Source organism: Haliotis rufescens, unplaced genomic scaffold, assembly GCF_023055435.1.
Source record: "Haliotis rufescens isolate VD_foot unplaced genomic scaffold, xgHalRufe1.0.p SCAF_2, whole genome shotgun sequence".
In the NCBI taxonomy this organism is placed as follows: Eukaryota; Metazoa; Mollusca; class Gastropoda; order Lepetellida; family Haliotidae; genus Haliotis; species Haliotis rufescens.
The window spans coordinates 65,227,792-65,248,093 of NW_025963890.1; the positions used below are offsets into that span (position 1 = coordinate 65,227,792).

Sequence of the window (20,302 nt, forward strand, 5' to 3'; positions counted from 1 at the left end):
GTTATTACAAGTACATACATATATGACACTTGATATCTTTTAAAACTATTGCACATTCTACTACCCAAACAAAGAAGAAGCCATGAAGATCCGGGTCAGAATTGGTCTTCAGCTATTACCAATCAGTGACAATTTAATTCCTGGCTTCCAGTTGCCCATCATTATCACCAACCAACGCCTATCAACTGTTAAGTGTCCATTGCTTATCAGTAATCACCCATCAGCGCCAATTAACTGTTGGCTTCCCTTGTTAAGTTTCCACCTTTGTTATCTTATTACTTTTGTTGTTCTTACAGGTACATATATATGTTCTATGCTTCATAGCATTTATTCATCCGATGAAGGAGTAAGTATATACTTCGAAACGTTGTGTTCTCATAATAAGGAAGTTGACATCCATATATTCTCGTCTTTATGTGTATAACTTCTAAATGCTACTCAAAGACTTGACACTTGGTATCTGTTAAAACTATTGCACACTCTTCTACCCAAAACAAAGAAGAACCCGTGAAGATCCGGGTTAGAATTGGTCTTCAGCAACCCGTACTTGTCGTAAGAAGCGACTAACGGAATCGGGTGGTCAGGGGCGCTGCCTTTGTTGATGCATGTCATCGTATCCCGATTGCGTAGTTCGATGCTCATAATATCAATCACTGAATTGTCTTGTCAAGATTCGATTACTTACAGACCGCCGTCATTTAGCTGGAATATTGCTGAGCTCGGCGTTTAACAACAAACAGCTGATGTTCCTATGATGTGGGGCTGTCTGGTCTTATGTTACATGCATGTATTTAGAATAAACGTTACATGACATATAATCTATTTCAGATCTAATTGTTACAGATACTGCAATCCCATGAAGATAAATGTGTTTGATGGTTTGTACTTGTTACTATCTCCACTGTATAGACATTATAGTACAACCAGTAGAAGTACTTCACTTGTGGAGAGTGAGTGAGTATGGTTATACACCGCTTTTAGCGATATTCCAGCAATATCACGGCGGGCACTTGTGGAGAAATTACTGCATTAACATCATACTAATGTCATGACAAATACATACAGCTAATATCAACACGTACAAGGCATAGTAATCTTAATAAAAACAACTTCATCTCCGATGACTCGCATTACTTATTCTTAGATAAGTACACTAAAGACAACAAATGTTTTCAACCAATGTATGGGTCTCACAAATGTACATATATTGGCCATCATGTCAGATTTCCACATCATGTTATCTAAGTTGTAACTCACATCTGCAAGTACTTACTGTCACATTTGTAAGAAGACCCAGATGTCCATCCAGGTTTACAGGAGCCATAGCAACATCTGCCAGTTTTCCGATCACATGGATATACAATACATCCATACGGCTCGTATGGTGTCAATTATAACTCGACATGTTCAACGTCGAGGTACAATTGACACCATACGAGCCATCAGGACACTCTGTATCAACAGAAAGAGGATAACCTCTAGGGCACTGATTAAGCCTCTCAGTGTGCAGCAGCAGAGGGTGGTTCAAAGATATTATACCTACCATCTGTATTCTTAAGTCCTTTCTTTACCAATAGTGCAGGAGTTTAGTCGATATTACTCATGTCTGAATACATTTCACAAAACAAACAAGTGAATTCTACCAGCTTAATTAGTAACAGCGGTCAGAATGTTACAAACAACGAATTTACTATCCTGCCTGGAAGATTGCACGCGGCAGCGGTGGAGTGAAGGGGAATTATATTTCAGTTTCTGCGCCAAGACCACATGACAGTGCTGACTTCCGCCTTGGTCATGGTCACGCTCGCCATTTTGAGAAAACAAAATCAGTCAGAGTGTTAGCTATGTATTGGCTTTATGACGTTGTTATTGTTATTTTTCATGACTGACAAAATTATTATAGCATGTATTTAATGAAGTAGGTCGGTTAGTTAAGTTTGTCAGTGTAAAACAAGAATTGTATATTATATTTACCTGTCAATTAAATCATGTCTTCAACCAAGCATTAACGGACTGAATTGCCAGTTAAACACCACTTGGCAATGACGGAACTTCCTTTTCCCCAATATCATACACCTTTATGAACGAACAATTTCCACGACAAATGTGTTGTCGCCAGCAGGATTCAAACCCGCATAAGTCCAAAACGAAGTCTAACGAAAGTAGTTTTCTGCCACGCCGCCATGTAAGAAAGTTCCATCGTAAAAAAGAAACAGTTAAACCGTTCATTAACGGTTAGTGTGTTAGTGAGTTAATATAACGTCTTATCTGCATTATTCCAACAAGTTTATATACATGTATATGCACGTACGTCATAAATACAAAATTATATTTAAAAGCAAATTTGTCACAAATATTTAATAATAATAATCATTTACAACTCTTTAAAACATGGGCTATAAGCCACCAGCTACCAAAGCTAGGCCACCTCACTGCGGATCAATGGGGCTTACTCAAGTTAGACATGGTGATAAAAGACACATGTAAAAATTAGTCTTAATCAGCACACATACCTCCTCATGATAATATAATAAATCCCCGGTGGCAAACAGGAAGACACGTAAGCATGAAACATACTCCGATGCTAACGATTCTTTGAATCATGCAAACTCTGAACATCACCAAATCTATGACACGGCCTGGCTACTATCGTTGTATTGGTTTCATCATACAAACAGTCCTGCTATAGGAAGAAGGAAGGGACACGCGCTCAGAACATCAGACACGAAATAACATACTAATGGCAACATAGATGTAAATAAACTAACTTGGAACGCATTATGTGCACAGATTGTGTATCTTATCTTATTTTGTTTGCGTCTCATTCACGCGAGTATTTGGTATTTTGTGGTATTTTGTAGAATAATCACTTTGTGAGGTAAGACATGCATGTTCTTTATTCATAGGCGATTGTGATTGGCTTTATAATTGTTGATTGGGATAAACAACAACAATACCCGCTTTTAAATTCAAAGTAGGTTTATAGGTGTATGTTTATGGATAACATACATCGTTTTAAGTAGATGTATCTCATAAACGTCGTCGCAAATGTACTGGAGTTACGCCACTTTTCCAACTGCGATACAAGGCTATAGTTACCGTTGGTCGGTTCCACTGGAGGTGATGTAGTTTCACCAGCTGTTGACGTTTCGTGCTCCAGAGTCGATGCAGGCGTTACTTCAACTGAAAAAAGGAAAAGCATATTGCTATTTGAAATTATGAATATGCCCCAGTGTTGTTTTATGATGGGGGCTTGTAACCTGCTGCAGGACACTGTGCAGATAATGAGATATATACACATGCACAAAAGTTAAGCGCCACCATATTCATAGTCTCTTGATTTCACGTGTGGGAATCAGAAACACGAAATACGATGATGTATGACTGAATTAGGCTTCCATAGTTTCATGAACCCAAATTTGTCCAGATACCACAAGGAAAGCGTGCTTTAGGTGTTGCTGCAGTTCCCCTACCCTATAAATAGTGAAATTCAAGTTTCAGACACGTGGTTGCATTTTGCTCCTGTGTGAGATTCCCCTTCCAATAGAGGTTGAAAATCAGCCATGGTGAGGAGAAAGTTAACGAACGCTGAAAGATGGCAAGTGATAGGCATGAAAAATGCTGGCATGTCATGCAGAGCTATTGCAAGACAAATGGGTCGTCATCACAGTGTTATCACTCGTTTAATTGTCAAACATGGTCAAACCAATGATGTCAATGACAGGCATAGGTCTGGTAGGCCAAGAAAGACCTCTAACAGAGAGGATAGACGTCTTTTCAGGATAGTCAGACGAAATCCATTTGCCACTTCAACAGATTTAAGACTGCAGTGGATTACCCATCGGAGACTCTCGACGATGACCGTAAGGCGTCGCCTCAGAGCGGCTGGTTATAACGCCAGAAGACCAGTAAAACGTCCTGAACTGACTGAGAGGCACATGCGGAATCGTCTGATATGGTGTCGTGCCCTCAGTCGATTGAACTTGGCCAACTGGAGAAGGATCCATTGGTCTGACGAGTGTCGAATGTTGCTACGAACTGTTGATGGTCGAATACCTGTTTGGAGGCAACGTAACACTCGTTTTGCACCAAGGAACATCCAAAAGATCGTACCATGTGGCGGGGGGTCTGTCATGATATGGGGTTGTGTTTCCTTCGGCTGCAAACTTCTGCTGGTGATAATTCGTGGAAACCTGAATGGCCAACAATACCAAGATGCCGTTCTTCGTCCAGCGGTAGTTCCTTATTTTGACTACCATCCTCTTCAGACAAGACCTGTTTACATGGACGACAATGCTAGACCACACAGATTTCGGGCAGTTTTGGCTTATTTGTGTCAAGAAGCTATTGCCACTCTTCCTTGGCCGGCCTGTAGTCCGGATCTTAATCCGATTGAGCATCTCTGGGACATTCTTGGCCGGAAAATCAGACATCATGATCCCCCAGTTCAAAATCTCGCTGGACTTGAAGCCGCACTTCATGAAGAATGGGTCCGTTTGCCTCAGAGAAGCATTCAACGACTTGTAATGAGTATGAGGCGTAGGGTTGAAGTTGTGGTCAATGTCCGTGGATCATACACACGTTACTGACGTTTCTGTCATGCAATAGACTCTGCACTCCCTAGGGTGTCTATGTGACACCTGATAATGGTCTGCTGATATCATGACAGTTACATGACAAAAATAGTTTTTCAATGTTTTCTAATCCTTCAATTTCTGGTCTTCGGTAAAATTCCTTTCTGATCATATTCTTTTGGAACACAAGATAAACTTGCTTTGGGACAACTTTTGCATTACATGAGGTTTACATATACGGCTTATAACAATCGTACATCTCGTTATAATAGTCATCATTAAGTGCCAAAAGTAACAGCTCACAAATATGGTTGGTGGCGATTAACATTTGTGCATGTGTATAAAACATTTAAAGGTACTGTCATATCAATGTTCACCTGTGTATGTGTCGTTAAGGTGTTTGTTTCCCGTTTGTTGTGTAACGCCACTCTCAGCAATATTCCAGCTATATTGCGGCGGCCTATAAATGATCGCGTCTCCAAACTCACATCCAAAGAAGTTACCTAGCCTGACCACCTTATCCATTAAATCGCCTCATAGTGCTCAGTTTGCTTGGGATCTATTCTGACCCGGAATCCTCACCTGATAAAATAATTACCCATTGAACAGTGGATGTGTCTGTTCTGGAAACACACGTCGCAAGAAATGAATCTTTTACTCCATGGCAGTATTTGCGTTCTTGCGCTATTCTCTTAGTATCGGCAAAACAAATCTAAGATAAGTTATTTGAAGCACACAAATTTTACAAACGATCAACGAGAAACTATTATCACATTACTCTTTTGGGTAAAACTTCTTATTTTAAATGTAACAATATAAATGATATTGTTTGATAGGCATTTTTTAGAAGTTGACGGATGACAAAGTAGACAAACATGCTATTTGGATAACGACTGTATTACTGTACATGTATTGATGCACAGCCTCTTGAAAAGGAAAGAACAGTTTATTTGTGACCTTCCGGTAAGGCGGACGCCTTAAAAGGGCATCGGGCTACCTTGGTCTTGCTGGAAAAGTAACTTGTTGTGTGTACAGTTTAAATCAGTCTCGAAAGCCATACAGTACATATCCTCATACTCATAGTCATTGTTCAGTATGTCAATTAAAAAGTATATGATAATTGAGTATACTTTAACAAATATGTAAATAAATATAAAAACTCACTTTTTTCACAGCCATAGTTTTTTCCGGTGTATCCCACTGCACAGCCAGACGGACACCTCCTGGGGTTCCCCAAACAGTCCGAGGCGTTCTTACAGTTGCACTCCATATTACATTCATCGTCATGAAGGCATTCTAAGAATGGGCAAGCACGTGTGAATAACCGTAGAAAGTGTACAGGACAGACAAGGATAATACGTGGAACCACATATCAGATGTAGATGTTTTTACTTTTGTACTTGTAACGTCAATGAGAAAGTTCATTTAATCATATGGAATCAGGAAAAAGTACACCAAAAATGATGGCTAGAGATATAGTGATATCGTAGGTAAGCAATTGGATATAATAACGTGTGAAAAGGCACACAAAAAATTCACCCAAAAGAGTAGCGCATCTATTTAATGTAATTTAATCGACCATTTCTCCGGGCTTTAGTATACACTATCCACATGGTAGTATCATGTATATGATAAGTATATGTAGACGTCAGCAGTCCAAAGATTCCACGCCATGAATACATCCTTCTATGTAACTTATTTCATGCATAATAAACGTTCACTTGCCATAAGCAACTGCTACCTCGCACACTCTGAACTTAGGGTGTAATATAAGACTGGAGTTTAACCGCTTCCCTTTGTACTCGTAGTCAGTAATCTTGTTGGTCACATTTTTGTGAATCGATACTTGCTCCCATTCGCCCCTTGTAGCAATGTAAAATGAGGGCAGACTTTTACCTTTAACAAAATAAGACGAAACAAGTCATTCTTTTGGATTTAGTTTGATAATGGACATGTTATGTAAAATCATCATATGACATTGATCCAGTAAGATTTACTGCAATTATCAAACATGGCTTATCTTTTGTATTACCAACAAAAAATAAGAATTTTAGACGAATTATTGTTTGATATGCAACTGTTAGATTGGTTAGAATCAACTTCAAAGTTGAACTAGGACAGAAGACTGGCGGGCACTCTTCCCTTGTATCAGATTTGTTTGTCAACTGACAGCGGAACTGATGGGTCCAAATCACCTATCGACAGTTTTCAGAACAACCGAGAACCTAAGCAACATTTTAGATTGATGGGATTGTTGCTGAAAATCTTGGCATCTGTTTAAGGTAGAAACAAAAGTGAATCACCCACAAAAATCCAGTCACATCATTCAATCCAACATTAATTAAGCTATACAAATACGGTTGGTGTAAAGTTTCGTGCGTGAGGGATACCTAGTCAAACTGATAAGCAGCGGTATATTATTACCACTTACGTCAAACCAAACGTGGTCAATATAACGGAATACAATATTTAAATATACATGATGTTGATTGATCCAAAGCGTAATCGGTCCAAATTATTTAATTATAATGCAATAATGCATATTTACGATTCATAAAACATGTGGTAGTGAATTGGTTTTAACGCTCCCTTGAACCGTATTCCAGTTATATCTCGGCGTGTCAGCAGAAGTTATACACATGTCAGACGTTTATCACTTCTCACACAACTCTGCACAGTAGACCAACTTATATTTAATCCCAAATACATTTACACATGATTAATATAGACCTACTTGGTTCATGAAAAATTCGAATGATGTTAAATTCTCTGGGTGGGCCTTCGATACTGCATGTTATATAACCTGTGTAACCCTGACTTGTACACGTGCTGAGGTTCTCATCGACTACGTCTTGGTGGACTTTGCAGGATGCGTATGCCAATTGGTTGACTGAAATCATTAAAATATAATTAATTGGAAGATGTTTCCATGGGACATCTGCTGAATTCATAATTTAGACATTATCATCTCAGTCGCTAAACCAAAATATAGAAATCCACTTCATGTCAAGCAAAGAAAATCAACTTCTGTTGAGCAAGTCTATCTTTATTTTCAAAATAAAAAGATAAAAGGAGAATATAATAAAAACTGTAGAAAGTAATGTAATGAGTTCATCGAAAGTTTATCCGTGAGACATTAACTCGACATTGTGGAATAGATAAAAAAGATAAACCCTTATATATAACACAATCATTTGGTAGAATACATCTAACTCTAACTCATGTTTATATGCCACTAAGTGTGTGTCGTACTTAATACATATATGCATGGTCAATATATTGTTTCAAATGCACGATCTTCTAGTTTCAAGGCAATCACGAGGAACAAAGAGGGACAGTTGGTAGGAATAGGTTACGTAATATTGCAACTATTTAACCACAGCGGTTTTACTGCTTGAAACATTTAAAATGGTAAGTGTCATCCCTTGGTTAAAGGTAATATGATGCGGGATGACATTTGTGTATATATATAGTGAATAAAAACATATTCAAGAAACAACCATATGCTATTTTACCATTTGGACTGACCATTTATTCTTTTGAATGTTTCAATAGGTCTCTTACCATACTGGCAACGACTGCCTGTGAAACCAGTCTCACACCCAGCCTCGCAGTACTTTTTGGGAAGATCACACTCACTCTGGTCTCGACAACGACAAGCACCTGATAGACAAGAAGCATCATTGGAAAATTATGCAAGTGAACACACGTTTATGAGTTGGACTCTTTCAGGCTCTCAGATCTACATAATTGCCCAGGGAAGAACGGTTTGATAATGAAAACATCAGCTGTTACGATTTGAATCATGTTTATTGCCACTGTTGATTGGTTTGTTTGTGGTTGTTTTACCTCACCCTGATCCAGCTACAAGACGGGGGACTTTAAATAATCGAGTCCGGACCAGAAAACCAAGTTATTAACGTCATGAGCACCGTTATAAGCAACTGACATACTTTGACATGCAGTCAACCTAGTCACCGAGCCTGACTACTAGATCCATTTAAATGCCGCTCATGACAAGCACAGGCAGTTGGTTCTCTGGGTGTTTGTAAATACAAGTAACCAAACCCTTTTCATATTCATAAGAAATCACTGCTAAAACCAAACTCGATTGTATGATTCCGAAGAAATCAGGAGCATGTGTTCATGAATCACTATCAAGTCATGACGCTTGGTACAAGTCAAAAGTAGGGAACACATGATTGTACCACATTTTTTGTCACCGATCGTCAAATTTGTAAATGTTCTCAACATATCCACCATTAGGCTCTTTGAAAGCTTTACTGAGGCCTTGCATATTGTAACCTTCGTCAAACAACCTCTGAGCAAGGGTTGTATGACGGTCATTGAAATTATCGTAGAAAGAGCATGCACGACTGTACCTCATAGGTTGTTAAATGTTGACGCTGTTTTGGTGCTCAAATCTCGAAACGCATCGAATGAGATGTGAACTCTAACAACGACATTGCTGTGTTTTATTATCTCATTCCTAACTGCACAGAACAACTTAATTTGATTGTTGTGACCATTTCGCCAAATATTGCAAATAATCGAGCGTCTTTAAAGTAGGTCAGTATGTTATATTCTGATATGATGGTTAAAAGCAATATTCGTGACTGACAGTCCTTCACAATACAATAGGGTTTTCGCTGTATTTGGAATTAACTCGTAATCAGTCATCTTAGGCTATCAGTCACATTTTCTCCTTTGTCGGCTTGGCGTGTCAAGCGATGTCTCTACCTTCACATCTTAGCGCGACGTACATGTCTGCATGACATGCTCAGCTATAAAAACCTTCAAATATAAATTGTGTCGCATAGGCAGTATTTCAGCCATACAATGTATAAGGAAGAGAATTTATGGATGTCAACTTCTTTATTATGAGGAACATAACGTGTCGGAATATATGCTTACTCCTTCATCAGATGAATAAATGCTATGACGCAGAGAGCATAGATATGTACATGTAAGAACAACCAAAGTAAGCAGGATGCAGTTTTGTGTAGTTTAGTTCAATAAATATTATTGCGCCCGACCCGGAGTTGTTAAGTTACGTACTGCATGCCAGTTTTGTCCTTCTGATATCAAGACAATGCTCATTGGCTTCAACATATTAACTTTCAACAGGTGAAGTCCGAATACACCCAGACACAATCTAAGATCTTGATGGTGACTTGTGTTAAGCTCCTGAATGTACGATTTTTGAGTGAAGGAGTGAGTTAAAATTTAAAGTCTCATCAGACACATCGTGACTTTCAAAGGTTATACATTTAAACGATAAAATCCTGTCAACAACGGACAGTAAAATGACTACTAGTAGACTTATCACAGATTTAAAACTATATGGAAGCATAAAAATACATCACTATACATAACAAACGGGTTATAGAATGCCAGCAGCCAAAGTTAGGCCATCATGCTAGGGGCCGTGGGGACTTACAATACTTCTGTTTGCTGCATGGTTCCCCAGCAGGATTTACACTACCATTCAGCTGCATGTGATGGTAGACAATTTAGCTGCCAGTTAAAATAGATTAACTGTCAACACAATTTCAAAATTTATCAATGTTAAATTTAAAAAATAATTAATTATTTAATGAGAACTAAAAACTCCTTGAATTGATCTATGGTTATAGATGAATGTGCCCAGTGAACGAACTCAGTCATAAAAATTGCAAATGTGCATACATACGTCCGTGAAGGAGCTCAGTCTGTGAGTTAAATGGTCGTTGGTTTACCGAAGTATTAACTCCGATTAAGTATGTAGGTTTAAATGCTGACATGGCAAATACATTATTGTGAAATTCGTGAGTGAGTATAGTTGAACGCCGCTCTGAACAGTGTTTCGGTTATGGCATGTGAGCTTCATGTTGGAGGAAAGTCGAAAGTCATGTAGGTCCAAAACTAATCAGGATGAATCGGGAATTGATACACACGCTCATAGGGTTCTGGCACGCCACGAACTCATCGATTTGAGAGAGTGAACGAGTTTATTTATACTACTACTACTACCACTACTACTACTACTACTACGATTTGAGAGAGTGAACGAGTTTATTTATACTACTACTACTACTACTACTACTACTACTACTACTACTTCAGGGTATTGACACCCTAACACCAAGAATCATGTCAGACAATAGATCCCACCACCCTCGCTCTTCCCTCAATCGCTTATATTTACCAATTATGATTGGAGGGCGTGGTTTGATTAATGTGGAGGCTCTTCATGATAAAATTGTTTTGTGCACTTTGCACACATTTGTTTGTCTGATGATCCTTTTGTGAAGCATGTCAAGAGTCATGATGAAAACAAGGCATTCCACAGTTTTCTAAAACTAGCCAAGGAGGTGGGACATAATTTCAACCTTTTGATTTTGTTGATGGTTCTGTACTGCTGGACGGTACAGAAATGAGTGTCATCCAAGCGAAGTGCCATATCAAATCGCCATGCTTGTGGTTTTGCAACAGAGGTCCATCCATGGTATGACCCGGAATGTGTAGAGGGCGTCATGGAAAATGATAAATACAAAATTCTTTGGTATAGGCCCATTTACATCCCTAGACGTATCCAGGCTAACAAACCTGATCTTGTCCTTTTTGATAAATCCAATGAAGTCATTTATATCATTGAATTTTCTGTCCCCTTTGACACCAGTGTGATTGACAAGATTGAGGAAAAACATGGCAAATATGCGGGCCTCGCTTTCGAAATGTCATGCTTGCATCCCAAGGACCAAGTTGTCTGACTCCCCATTGTTCTCGGTGCCTTAGGTTTGGTACCTAATCTGTTGACTGACCGGGGAGAGTACCCGGGTTTGCTACCAGGACTACAGCCCGTCTGACAATCTGGGTAATGCAGAAGGCAGCAGTGTTGGGGATTCTTCACGTTCTCCGAAAACTTCTGGGTGGGTTTGACTAGGCAGTCCCATTCGCTGTCTGGGCTGCGTATAGAGGGGGCAAGGGCCCTGAGCTGATGATGAGCCTAACCAGCCTGACTGTGGCAGGATAACACAAACCCTTTTTGTCAGTAATAATGTAATATATATCAAACTGCTTCTCATCAAGATATATAATAACTTGACTGCAACATCGTCCTTGTTGACACTCGATGGCGGGTGGAGAGCAGAAATGCTGAACAATCTTCTCATATCATGGCTAACAACACACTCACTGGTTCATCGAAAGCTAATAAAAGAAGGCACCTTTCTTCGTCATCTGATGAGGAATTATCTCCAATAATGTCAGGATTTTGGCCAAGATTTTAGTCATTTCAACCATAGATGATAGTCCTTTAAAACTAAACCCGTTTGCGATCTCCAAGGATATCCAAAGTGTCTGTGGGGAGGTTAAGAACGTCACACGTCTCCGTGGTGGATCAATCCTTGTGGAATGTGCACGAGACAGCAATCCGTCAATCTGTTGGGCCTCCAGCAGTTTGTCAATACACGGGTTGTTGTCTCAGTGCACAAGAAACTGAACTGTAGTAGGGGCATCGTTCGAGCTCGAGCTCGCTTTCGGTCAGATATGAGAGAAGAAGAGATCACAACTGAATTAAAACGTCAAGGTGTCACCGAAGTTAAGCAGTGTACTAGAAAAGCAGAAGATGGAAAAATTATCAATACCCAAACTTACCTTTTCACTTTTGCTCTCACAACCCTTGACCGGTGAAGATTCTGGGGTAGAATAGGTCTTCAGCAACCTATGCTTGCCGTAAAAGGTGACTATGCTTGTCGTAAAAGGCGACTAACGAGATCGGGTGGTCAGACTCGCTGACTTGGTTGATGCATGTCATCGATCCCAATTGCATGGATCGATGCTCATGATATCAATCACTGGATTGTTTGGTCCAGACTCGATTATTTACAGACCGACGTCATAGAGCTGGAATATTGCTGAGTGCGGCGTTAAACAACAAACCAACCAACCAACCAACCAAAGTCCATAAAAGCAGGTTACTTTAACATCGGAGTGGAGGTCTATGTTCCAAATCCACTCCGATGTTACAAGTGTCAAAGATTTGGTCACGGTGCCAAAACTTGCACTAACAAGGCAAGGTGCTGCCATTGCAGTGAAACTCAGGAGAGTTCAGACTGCACAAATGAGATCCGGTGTGCCAACTGCAACAGGGAGAACTTGTCCTCATCAAAAGCATGTCCTGCTTTTATTCTTGGAAACAAAATATTGAAACTCAAGCATACTAATAACATTTCATACACTGAAGCAAAATAAGTTATCAATTCCTCCACAAACACCTTCTTCTAAAAGCTATTCAGCTGTCATCTCTTCTTCTCCGGTTCAATGTACCAAGGTAACTGCGGCCTCCACACAATGCCAGACTTCTATCTCTTGGCTGAAGGATGACCAAATTACCATTGATGACACCATTGAGGCATCTCAAAGCTATCCAACGAAATCAACATCTGCCACCCAAACTGAAAACATTCAGTCACCACCTTCTGATCAATCCCACCACTCAGATCTACAACCTGACCCTATAAACGAATTAGAAACATTTCAGGGCGAAGCCTATTCATCGAAATCAGCTAAAAAGCAAATGAGGAGAAAAGCCAGAACAACCTCAGTAGAGGTTCATAGTCCGTTTGAGCCTCTGGAGATGGACGTCACTCCAACACAACCAGTCCATGAGAGTGGACGTACCTCCCGTTCAAGATCCCCAGTTTAGCCGCCATGAGCTGCTCAAGTCACATCATTAATGGAATTGCAGAGGACTCCCGACATAATTATAATGATCTACAACTTTAACTACAAGATTTTAAACCATCAGCTCTTTGTCTTCAGTAAACCTACTTGAAAAACACCGATCAAACTGACATCAGACAGTATAGTTCCTATCATTTCTTTTCCCGTCCAGGGGCTATGGCCACTGGAGGTTCCTCAGTGTTGGTGAGGCAGAGTATCATCCACAGTACTGTTCCTCTTGATACTCCTCTCCAAGCCGTTGCTGTCAGAATAACTTTACACATTGTTTTTACTTTGTGTTCTCTTTATATCCCTCCATCTTCGTCTATTCAGCAAACTGATCTCCAAGCACTATATGACCAACTGCCTAAGCCTTGTATCATAATGGGTGATTTGAATGGACATAATCCATTATGGGGTAGTGATTATACCAGCACTAAGGGGAGGAGTATAGAAGATTTTATTTCCAACAATGCTTTATGTCTTTTTAATGATAACTCCAAAACATATTTACACCCCGTACAGGTACATACTCCTCCCTCGACTCTGATCTGTTGAATGAATTTGAGTGGTCAGTCCACGATGACCTCTGGGGGAGTGACCACTTTCCAACCATTCTGAAAACGGTTAACCCTTCTGATGTTCAGCCATCACTTTACAAAAGCAAACTGGCCTTTGTTTGAATTACTGTCCTCCAACAAATTAACTCCTAATTTTTTTGTCAATGCTCCTGATCCTATCCAAATCTTCTCTGATGAACGTCACAAAATTGCTGATGGATGTATTCTGCAGTCCTCTGCAAATCCACACATCCGTAAACCATTGTTTAACAATGACTGCAAGCAAGCAAGGAAGGCACGGAAAAAGGCTGAAAACTATTTCCGTCGCCATCCTATGGTACATAATTTGAATAAAATTAAAATGTTAAATGCTAAAGCACGACGTCCTTTTAAGCAAAATAAGCACCAGTCGTGGCAAATTTATGTCTCAAAAATCAATTCACGTACGCCGATGTCTAAAGTTTGGATTATGATTCAGAAAATTAAAGGTAAGGGTTCCAAATCAAGCATCCACCATCTCCAAAATGGGGACGTACTACTTACTGATAAATTTGATATTGCAAATTTTGGCTAAACATTCTTCCTCAACTAACTATGATCCTAAATTAAAAAAGAGCAAGAAAAGAAAACTATTAATTTTAAATTAGATAACGGGGAAGATTATAATGAACTTTTCTCTATTCACGAACTCCATACAGCCCTTGAACAAGCTTACGATACGGCTGCCGGAGCTGATAACATTCATTATCAACTCCTCAAACACTTGCCAGAATCATCTTTAGTAAAATTATTGACTATTTTTTTTATCAAATTTGGACGTCTGGGTAATGTCCTCCTTCATGGCGTGATGCTGTAGTTACCCCAATACCCAAACCTGGGCGAGATCATAAGACCCTTCAAATTATCGACTGATATCACTAACAAGCTGCGTTTGGAAAACCATGGAACGCATGATTAATAATCGACTAGTTTGGTACTTAGAGACCAATAATCTCATTACTAACAAACAATGTAGTTTCCGGAAAAAACAATTTATATCTGAGTTTTTAACCGACAGGCAATTCCAAGTCTGCGTGGGTTCTACCCTGTCTGATCATTATCATCAGGATCAGGGTGTCCCACAAGGCAGTATTTTGTCTGTCACTTTATTTAGTATAAAAATTAATAGCCTTTCAAAGGTTTTAAGTGATTCAATTGATGGATCGGTGTTTGTGGATGATTTTAACATTTCTTGTCAGGGCAAAAGCATGAATTCTATCAAAAGGCAACTACAGCTTTGTTTAAATAAAATTCATAAATGGTCCTTAGAAAATGGATTTAAGTTCTCAAAATCTTAAACAAACTGTATTCATTTTTGTAGAAAATATAAACCTCATAAGGACCCAGAACTAATATTAGATAAAACTCCTATTAAAGTTGTACAAGAAGCCAAATTTTTAGGCATAATATTTGATCACCATTTAACCTTTCTGCCCCACATTAAATACTTAAAGAATAAATGTCTGAAGGCTCTAGATTTGTTAAAAGTTGTATCTAATTCCAAGTGGGGAGGGGATCAGAAAACCCTCCTCCAACTATATCGAACACTAATCCGCTCAAAACTGATTACGGCTCCATCATCTATAGTTGGGCTTGTAAAAGCAATTTAGAAAATTAGATACCGTTCATCACCAAGGCTTGAGACTTTTTCTTGGAGCCTTTCGAACTTCACCTATTCCAAGTTTAAATGTGGAGGCTGATGAGCCATCCCTTCAACAATGTCGCATAAATTATCTTTGCATTATATCTCTATATTACGTTCCACTCAATCCAACCCAGCATATGACTGTGTTTTTAATCCTCTTTACAAACATCTCTACAATAAAAAGACATCTGTTATTCCACCACTTGGAATACGAATACAATCAGATGCTTCTGCTGCTCAAATCAATCTTGAAAACATAGCCCCAATTCCACTTTTCGCTTCTCCGCCATGGCAGTTAGTGAAGCCTGAGGTAGACCTAACATTAACCAAACTCAAGAAATCCGACACAAATCAACTAATTTATCAACAGCAATATAATGAATTACGAAGCACTTATGACACTTACAAATCTATATTTACAGATGGATCCAAGGACAGTGACGCTGTTGCCAGCGCCACTATCATTGGATCCAGGACTGGCTCATCCCGACAACCAGATAAGTGTTCTATATTAACAGCAGAAGCAAATGCAATTTTAACTGCACTAAAATATATCGACAACCAAACTAAACATAAAGAGTTCATTATTTTCTCAGACTCTCTTTCTTCCTTCAGGCTATTAAAAACATGTCTTCCACGCATCCACTTTTAATAGAATTTATTGAATTGTTTAATGATCTTGTTACTGGCCAATACGACATCGTTTTCTGTTGGTTACCCAGCCCAGGAATCACTGGGAACACAATGGCCGATGCTGCTGCAAAGGCAGCATTCAACAAATCTGTGACACCACTTCTGATCCCATACAGCGATATCAATCTGTTTATTTGTACTTGAGGCCTCAGGCCCATATACAAATTATACAAAAATACAAATTTTCCATCAAGGAAACCTGTTATTAGATGTTACATCAGAGATCAAATGCAACAGCAGTGGGACACCCAGATAGGTATCAATAAATTACATGAAATTAAACTTAACATCGGTCACACCTACATGGGTTGTCAGTCCAGATTTGAAGAGGTCATTTTACGACGATGTCGTATTGGCCATAGTAGTCACGAATATTTATTAAAAGGTGAAGATCCTCCATTGTGTATCCCTTGTGATGAGAGAACCACACTCAAGCATGTCCTGCTTGACTGTGTTGATTTTGTCATCACAAGATATAAATATTTCAAATCATCTTCTCTAAAGGATCTTTTTAACAATATTAATTCTCATTTAATAATTGGGTTTTTAAAAGAAATAGAAATGTATAGTAAATTTTGATTACATGTCTTGTATAAAATGAATGACCTTTTACAATTTGTAGAATGAATTTATATCTGAGATTGTTACTGGCAGTATCCTCAAAGGGGGTTGACGTAGTGTAAAATTGTCCCCCTGAGAGGATATAGTAAGTCCATTTCATTTTAAGAATAGTTCTGCCTACTACTCCTTTAAACGTAGTATATTTGTCATTTTAATTTTGGCTAATTTTGCGTACAATCACCAGTTGCTGAAGGGATGATGTAAATCCTGCTGGGTTCCATGCAGGAAGCTAAAGTACTGTAAGTCCCCTTGGCCTCTAGTATGGTGATCTAATTTCAGTTGCTGGCGATCTACAGCCCGTTTTTATACCGTGATGTTATATTTAGTGCGATCAATTTTATGATTCTATACTAGTTTTAAAATATATTTCTGTGATAAGTCTTGTTATTTTATTGTCCTTCTTTGGCAGGTTTTTATATAAGTTTCAATATATGTATTATATTTAACTATTGATAGTCACGATTTGGCTGAAATATTGCCAATTTGACTTAAAATTTTAACTCACTCACTCACTCACTCAGAAAATCCAAATATTGAAATCGAACTTCGCATTGCACCTCTCCTATTAGAGGTATAAAAAGAGTAGTTTTCAAGTTATAGGTCACACATAAAATTGACGGAATTCTTTGGTATAACAAGATACCAATACCATTTCTGTTTGGTGCATAATAATCCTGATATTTGCATCATTTTCAAACCCGATTGCAACAGTTGAGGATAACCTTTTTTATGTCAAACATTACTTTCAAACATGGATAAAACTGTTCACATAAACTTCCTCTATTCCTTTATAGTTGTATGAGCATCCATTTGCGAACGTTTGGAAATCATGCTCAGTGGCTAATGTTGCCTATATCATCAGCATAGAATTCGATAGTTCCAAACAATGTTTCGAACATGAGTGAGTGAGTTGGGTTTAACGCCGTATTCCAGTTATATCACAGCGTGTACGTGTCAGCTTAAAGTAGGTGGAAAGCCCGAAGAGACGTAGATTTCAGACGTTTACCACTTTGATGAAACCCACGAGCACGGGTATGGTGCTGACATACCTAGAACCATAATCGATGTGAACCGGGATTCGAACCTACGATCACAGGTTTCAGGCGGCCCCAAGGGACGCAACTCTGCACAACGAATTTCGAACATGAAAGCACAAATGCAAATGAAGAATCGTTTTAGCATATCAATAACATTTGTATACAATAAAAAAGCAAAACAGTCCCCTTGATACCCAATAAGGTGGTCAGACTTTGGTTGCTGGTGGTCTGTTTAATGGATACCACTAAGCCTTTAGCATAATGATGTTTGACATTGGATCTGGTTTGATGTTTTCCCTACCGTTTTCCTGTACTTTGTTAGGTATTTAGTAATGATAAACTTCAGAATTAACTCATCGCGATATGGCTGCAATATTACCCATACAATGTAAAATCTTAACTCGCTCACTCAAAATAAGTTCCGCGAATATTTCACTCTCTATTATTTTTCAGCTATGTGATGACGAGAAATGACTTTCAGGCTTTCAAAATACACGTCTATGAACCGAATCAAAATGGTGGGGCACATGCTGGTGTCTTTTATCAGCATTAGGTGAGGTGAGGTGAAATTGGGTTTAACGTCGCGTCCAAGATTATTGCACTTATATAGCGACGTGCATGCACGTGTATGTGTGTGTGTGGCTGCTTGTACTAGTCCGGACTGATGCCGATTTATAGTGCTAGCTCACTGAGATACCATGCCGCAGTTTAACATGAATACCCCACTCAGACACAGTATACTGACTCCGAGCCGACCAGTCCTTGTTTTAGCCCCTTAATGCCGAGCGCCAGACAGGGTAACAACAAGTACAATCTTTTAACGTCTTTTTGTATGACGCGGCCCGGGATCGAACCCTGGACCTTCCGCTCTCCGGGCGGACGCTCTACCACAAGACCACGGAGGCGGTCCATCAGCATTAGGAATAAAGTATAACAACTCATTGTAAAAAGTAATGGTTGTTCCCGTTTTCTCCGTATTCAAATCACATGCATATGTTTCCATGGAGACACTAATTAAGGAGCCTTTGTGAACTAAAAAGAAATAATATTCATGTTTTGCAAGTCTGAAATAAGCTTACCATGAGCTGGATGACAGAGTGCCAAGAGAATTGGAAGAACACCGAGACACACGCGTACGTAGTCCATTGTAAGTCCCCGAAACCTTGCCTACCACCAACTCACATCACCACGGTGTGTAGACATTAGGGAAGTAAATAGTATATATACTTTGTGATATGAGTAACGAGGCTATATCTATGACATTGTACAGAGTGAAACTAAATACATTTGACAAGTTCCCATCACTCTTCAGAGAGAGAGAGAGAGAGAGAGAGAGAGAGAGAGAGGAGAAGGGGCGGGGGAGAGAGTCACAAACATGAACAGAAACAGAGAATGAGTGTATATTTAAAGTCACATCGGGAATATTTCAACCATATCGGGATGCAGCTATTCATTTTTGCACCAAGTATTTGTTTCCAAAACTGATCCATTCGTTTGCGTTGATTTAGATGTTTACGTCACACTGATATAATATGTCAATCGACAAAACTCATACAAAACGTCTAAGCTGCATCTTCAATTTTGTCATGGCGATTTTCATTGTCCGTCGGGATCAGGAAAACTATTTTCAAATGCTAATGACACATGCCTGTACCTGATTAACACTGATTAAATATTACTATGTCTTGGTGAGTGCTCTCAAGTCGGCGAACTGGAATGGTCTGTCTACTGATACTCTGGGGTTTGTGTTATGAAAAAGTGTTACATAAGGTCCACATGTGTACATGTAAATAGATAGAATATTAGCTTGATGATACAATGTATCACAGAAATAGAAGTGGCGTCATTTCCTACATTTCAAATAAGCTTAGTTTTGATAACTCATCTTGGTAATAAATGTTACTTATCTGTCAATCGAAAAGGTGCAATGTTTGTGAGTGATTGATGTATACTTGGTCAAAGGGAGGTAATTCATCTTGTACCACGATCGCTAGTACGAGAATCTGTACTTTACTGAGAAAGAGTTATCCCAAATATAACATTTGTTACATTTGACCACTTTCTATAGGGAATTGTGTATTCAATACAGGTGGATGTACACATGCATTATTTTTTATTGCCTCAAGACATGATCATGATAGAATTCAGAAAATAAAACAAAACAAAACTAATCGTTTTATTTAAGGTAATGTAGCTAATGTAACAACTCTGTGAAGAGCCTAAAATGGTTAAAACAGTTGGTTTTAAATTGAATGACTGTAAAGACCATCAACCTGAAGACTTCCCAAAATTTAGTTGGACAGCATTTAACGTCAAATCTAATTCACCCTAATTTTTGTTAAATTTTTTAAAAGTTCTTAAAAATGTGCACACTTATTCTGATGGCTATATTGCCATTGTCATTGATGCCACAACAACTGGCGAGGT

At 38.9% G+C, this 20,302-nt stretch overlaps 1 protein-coding gene across 5 annotated transcripts in view; it reads right to left on the reverse strand.

Annotated features, from left to right (window-relative positions):
- The window catches only part of LOC124122699 (multiple epidermal growth factor-like domains protein 11), a 286,895-nt gene extending 267,832 nt beyond the window's left edge, over positions 1-19,063 (reverse strand). For 4 of the 5 annotated variants that reach the window (XM_048400344.1, XM_048400347.1, XM_048400346.1 and 1 more), the window contains exons 1-6: positions 18,955-19,054; positions 8,139-8,237; positions 7,309-7,464; positions 6,300-6,470; positions 5,739-5,870; positions 3,100-3,183 (exon numbers count right to left, since the gene is read on the reverse strand). In XM_048400344.1, the coding sequence (XP_048256301.1) occupies positions 3,100-3,183; positions 5,739-5,870; positions 6,300-6,470; positions 7,309-7,464; positions 8,139-8,237; positions 18,955-19,021 (709 nt within the window). In that variant the 5' untranslated portion in view covers positions 19,022-19,054. Of the gene's footprint in view, positions 1-3,099; positions 3,184-5,738; positions 5,871-6,299; positions 6,471-7,308; positions 7,465-8,138; positions 8,238-18,954 lie in introns of all 5 variants that reach the window. The other variant, XM_048400343.1, reaches the window with a different exon arrangement.
- Between the last annotated feature and the right edge of the window lie 1,239 nt (positions 19,064-20,302).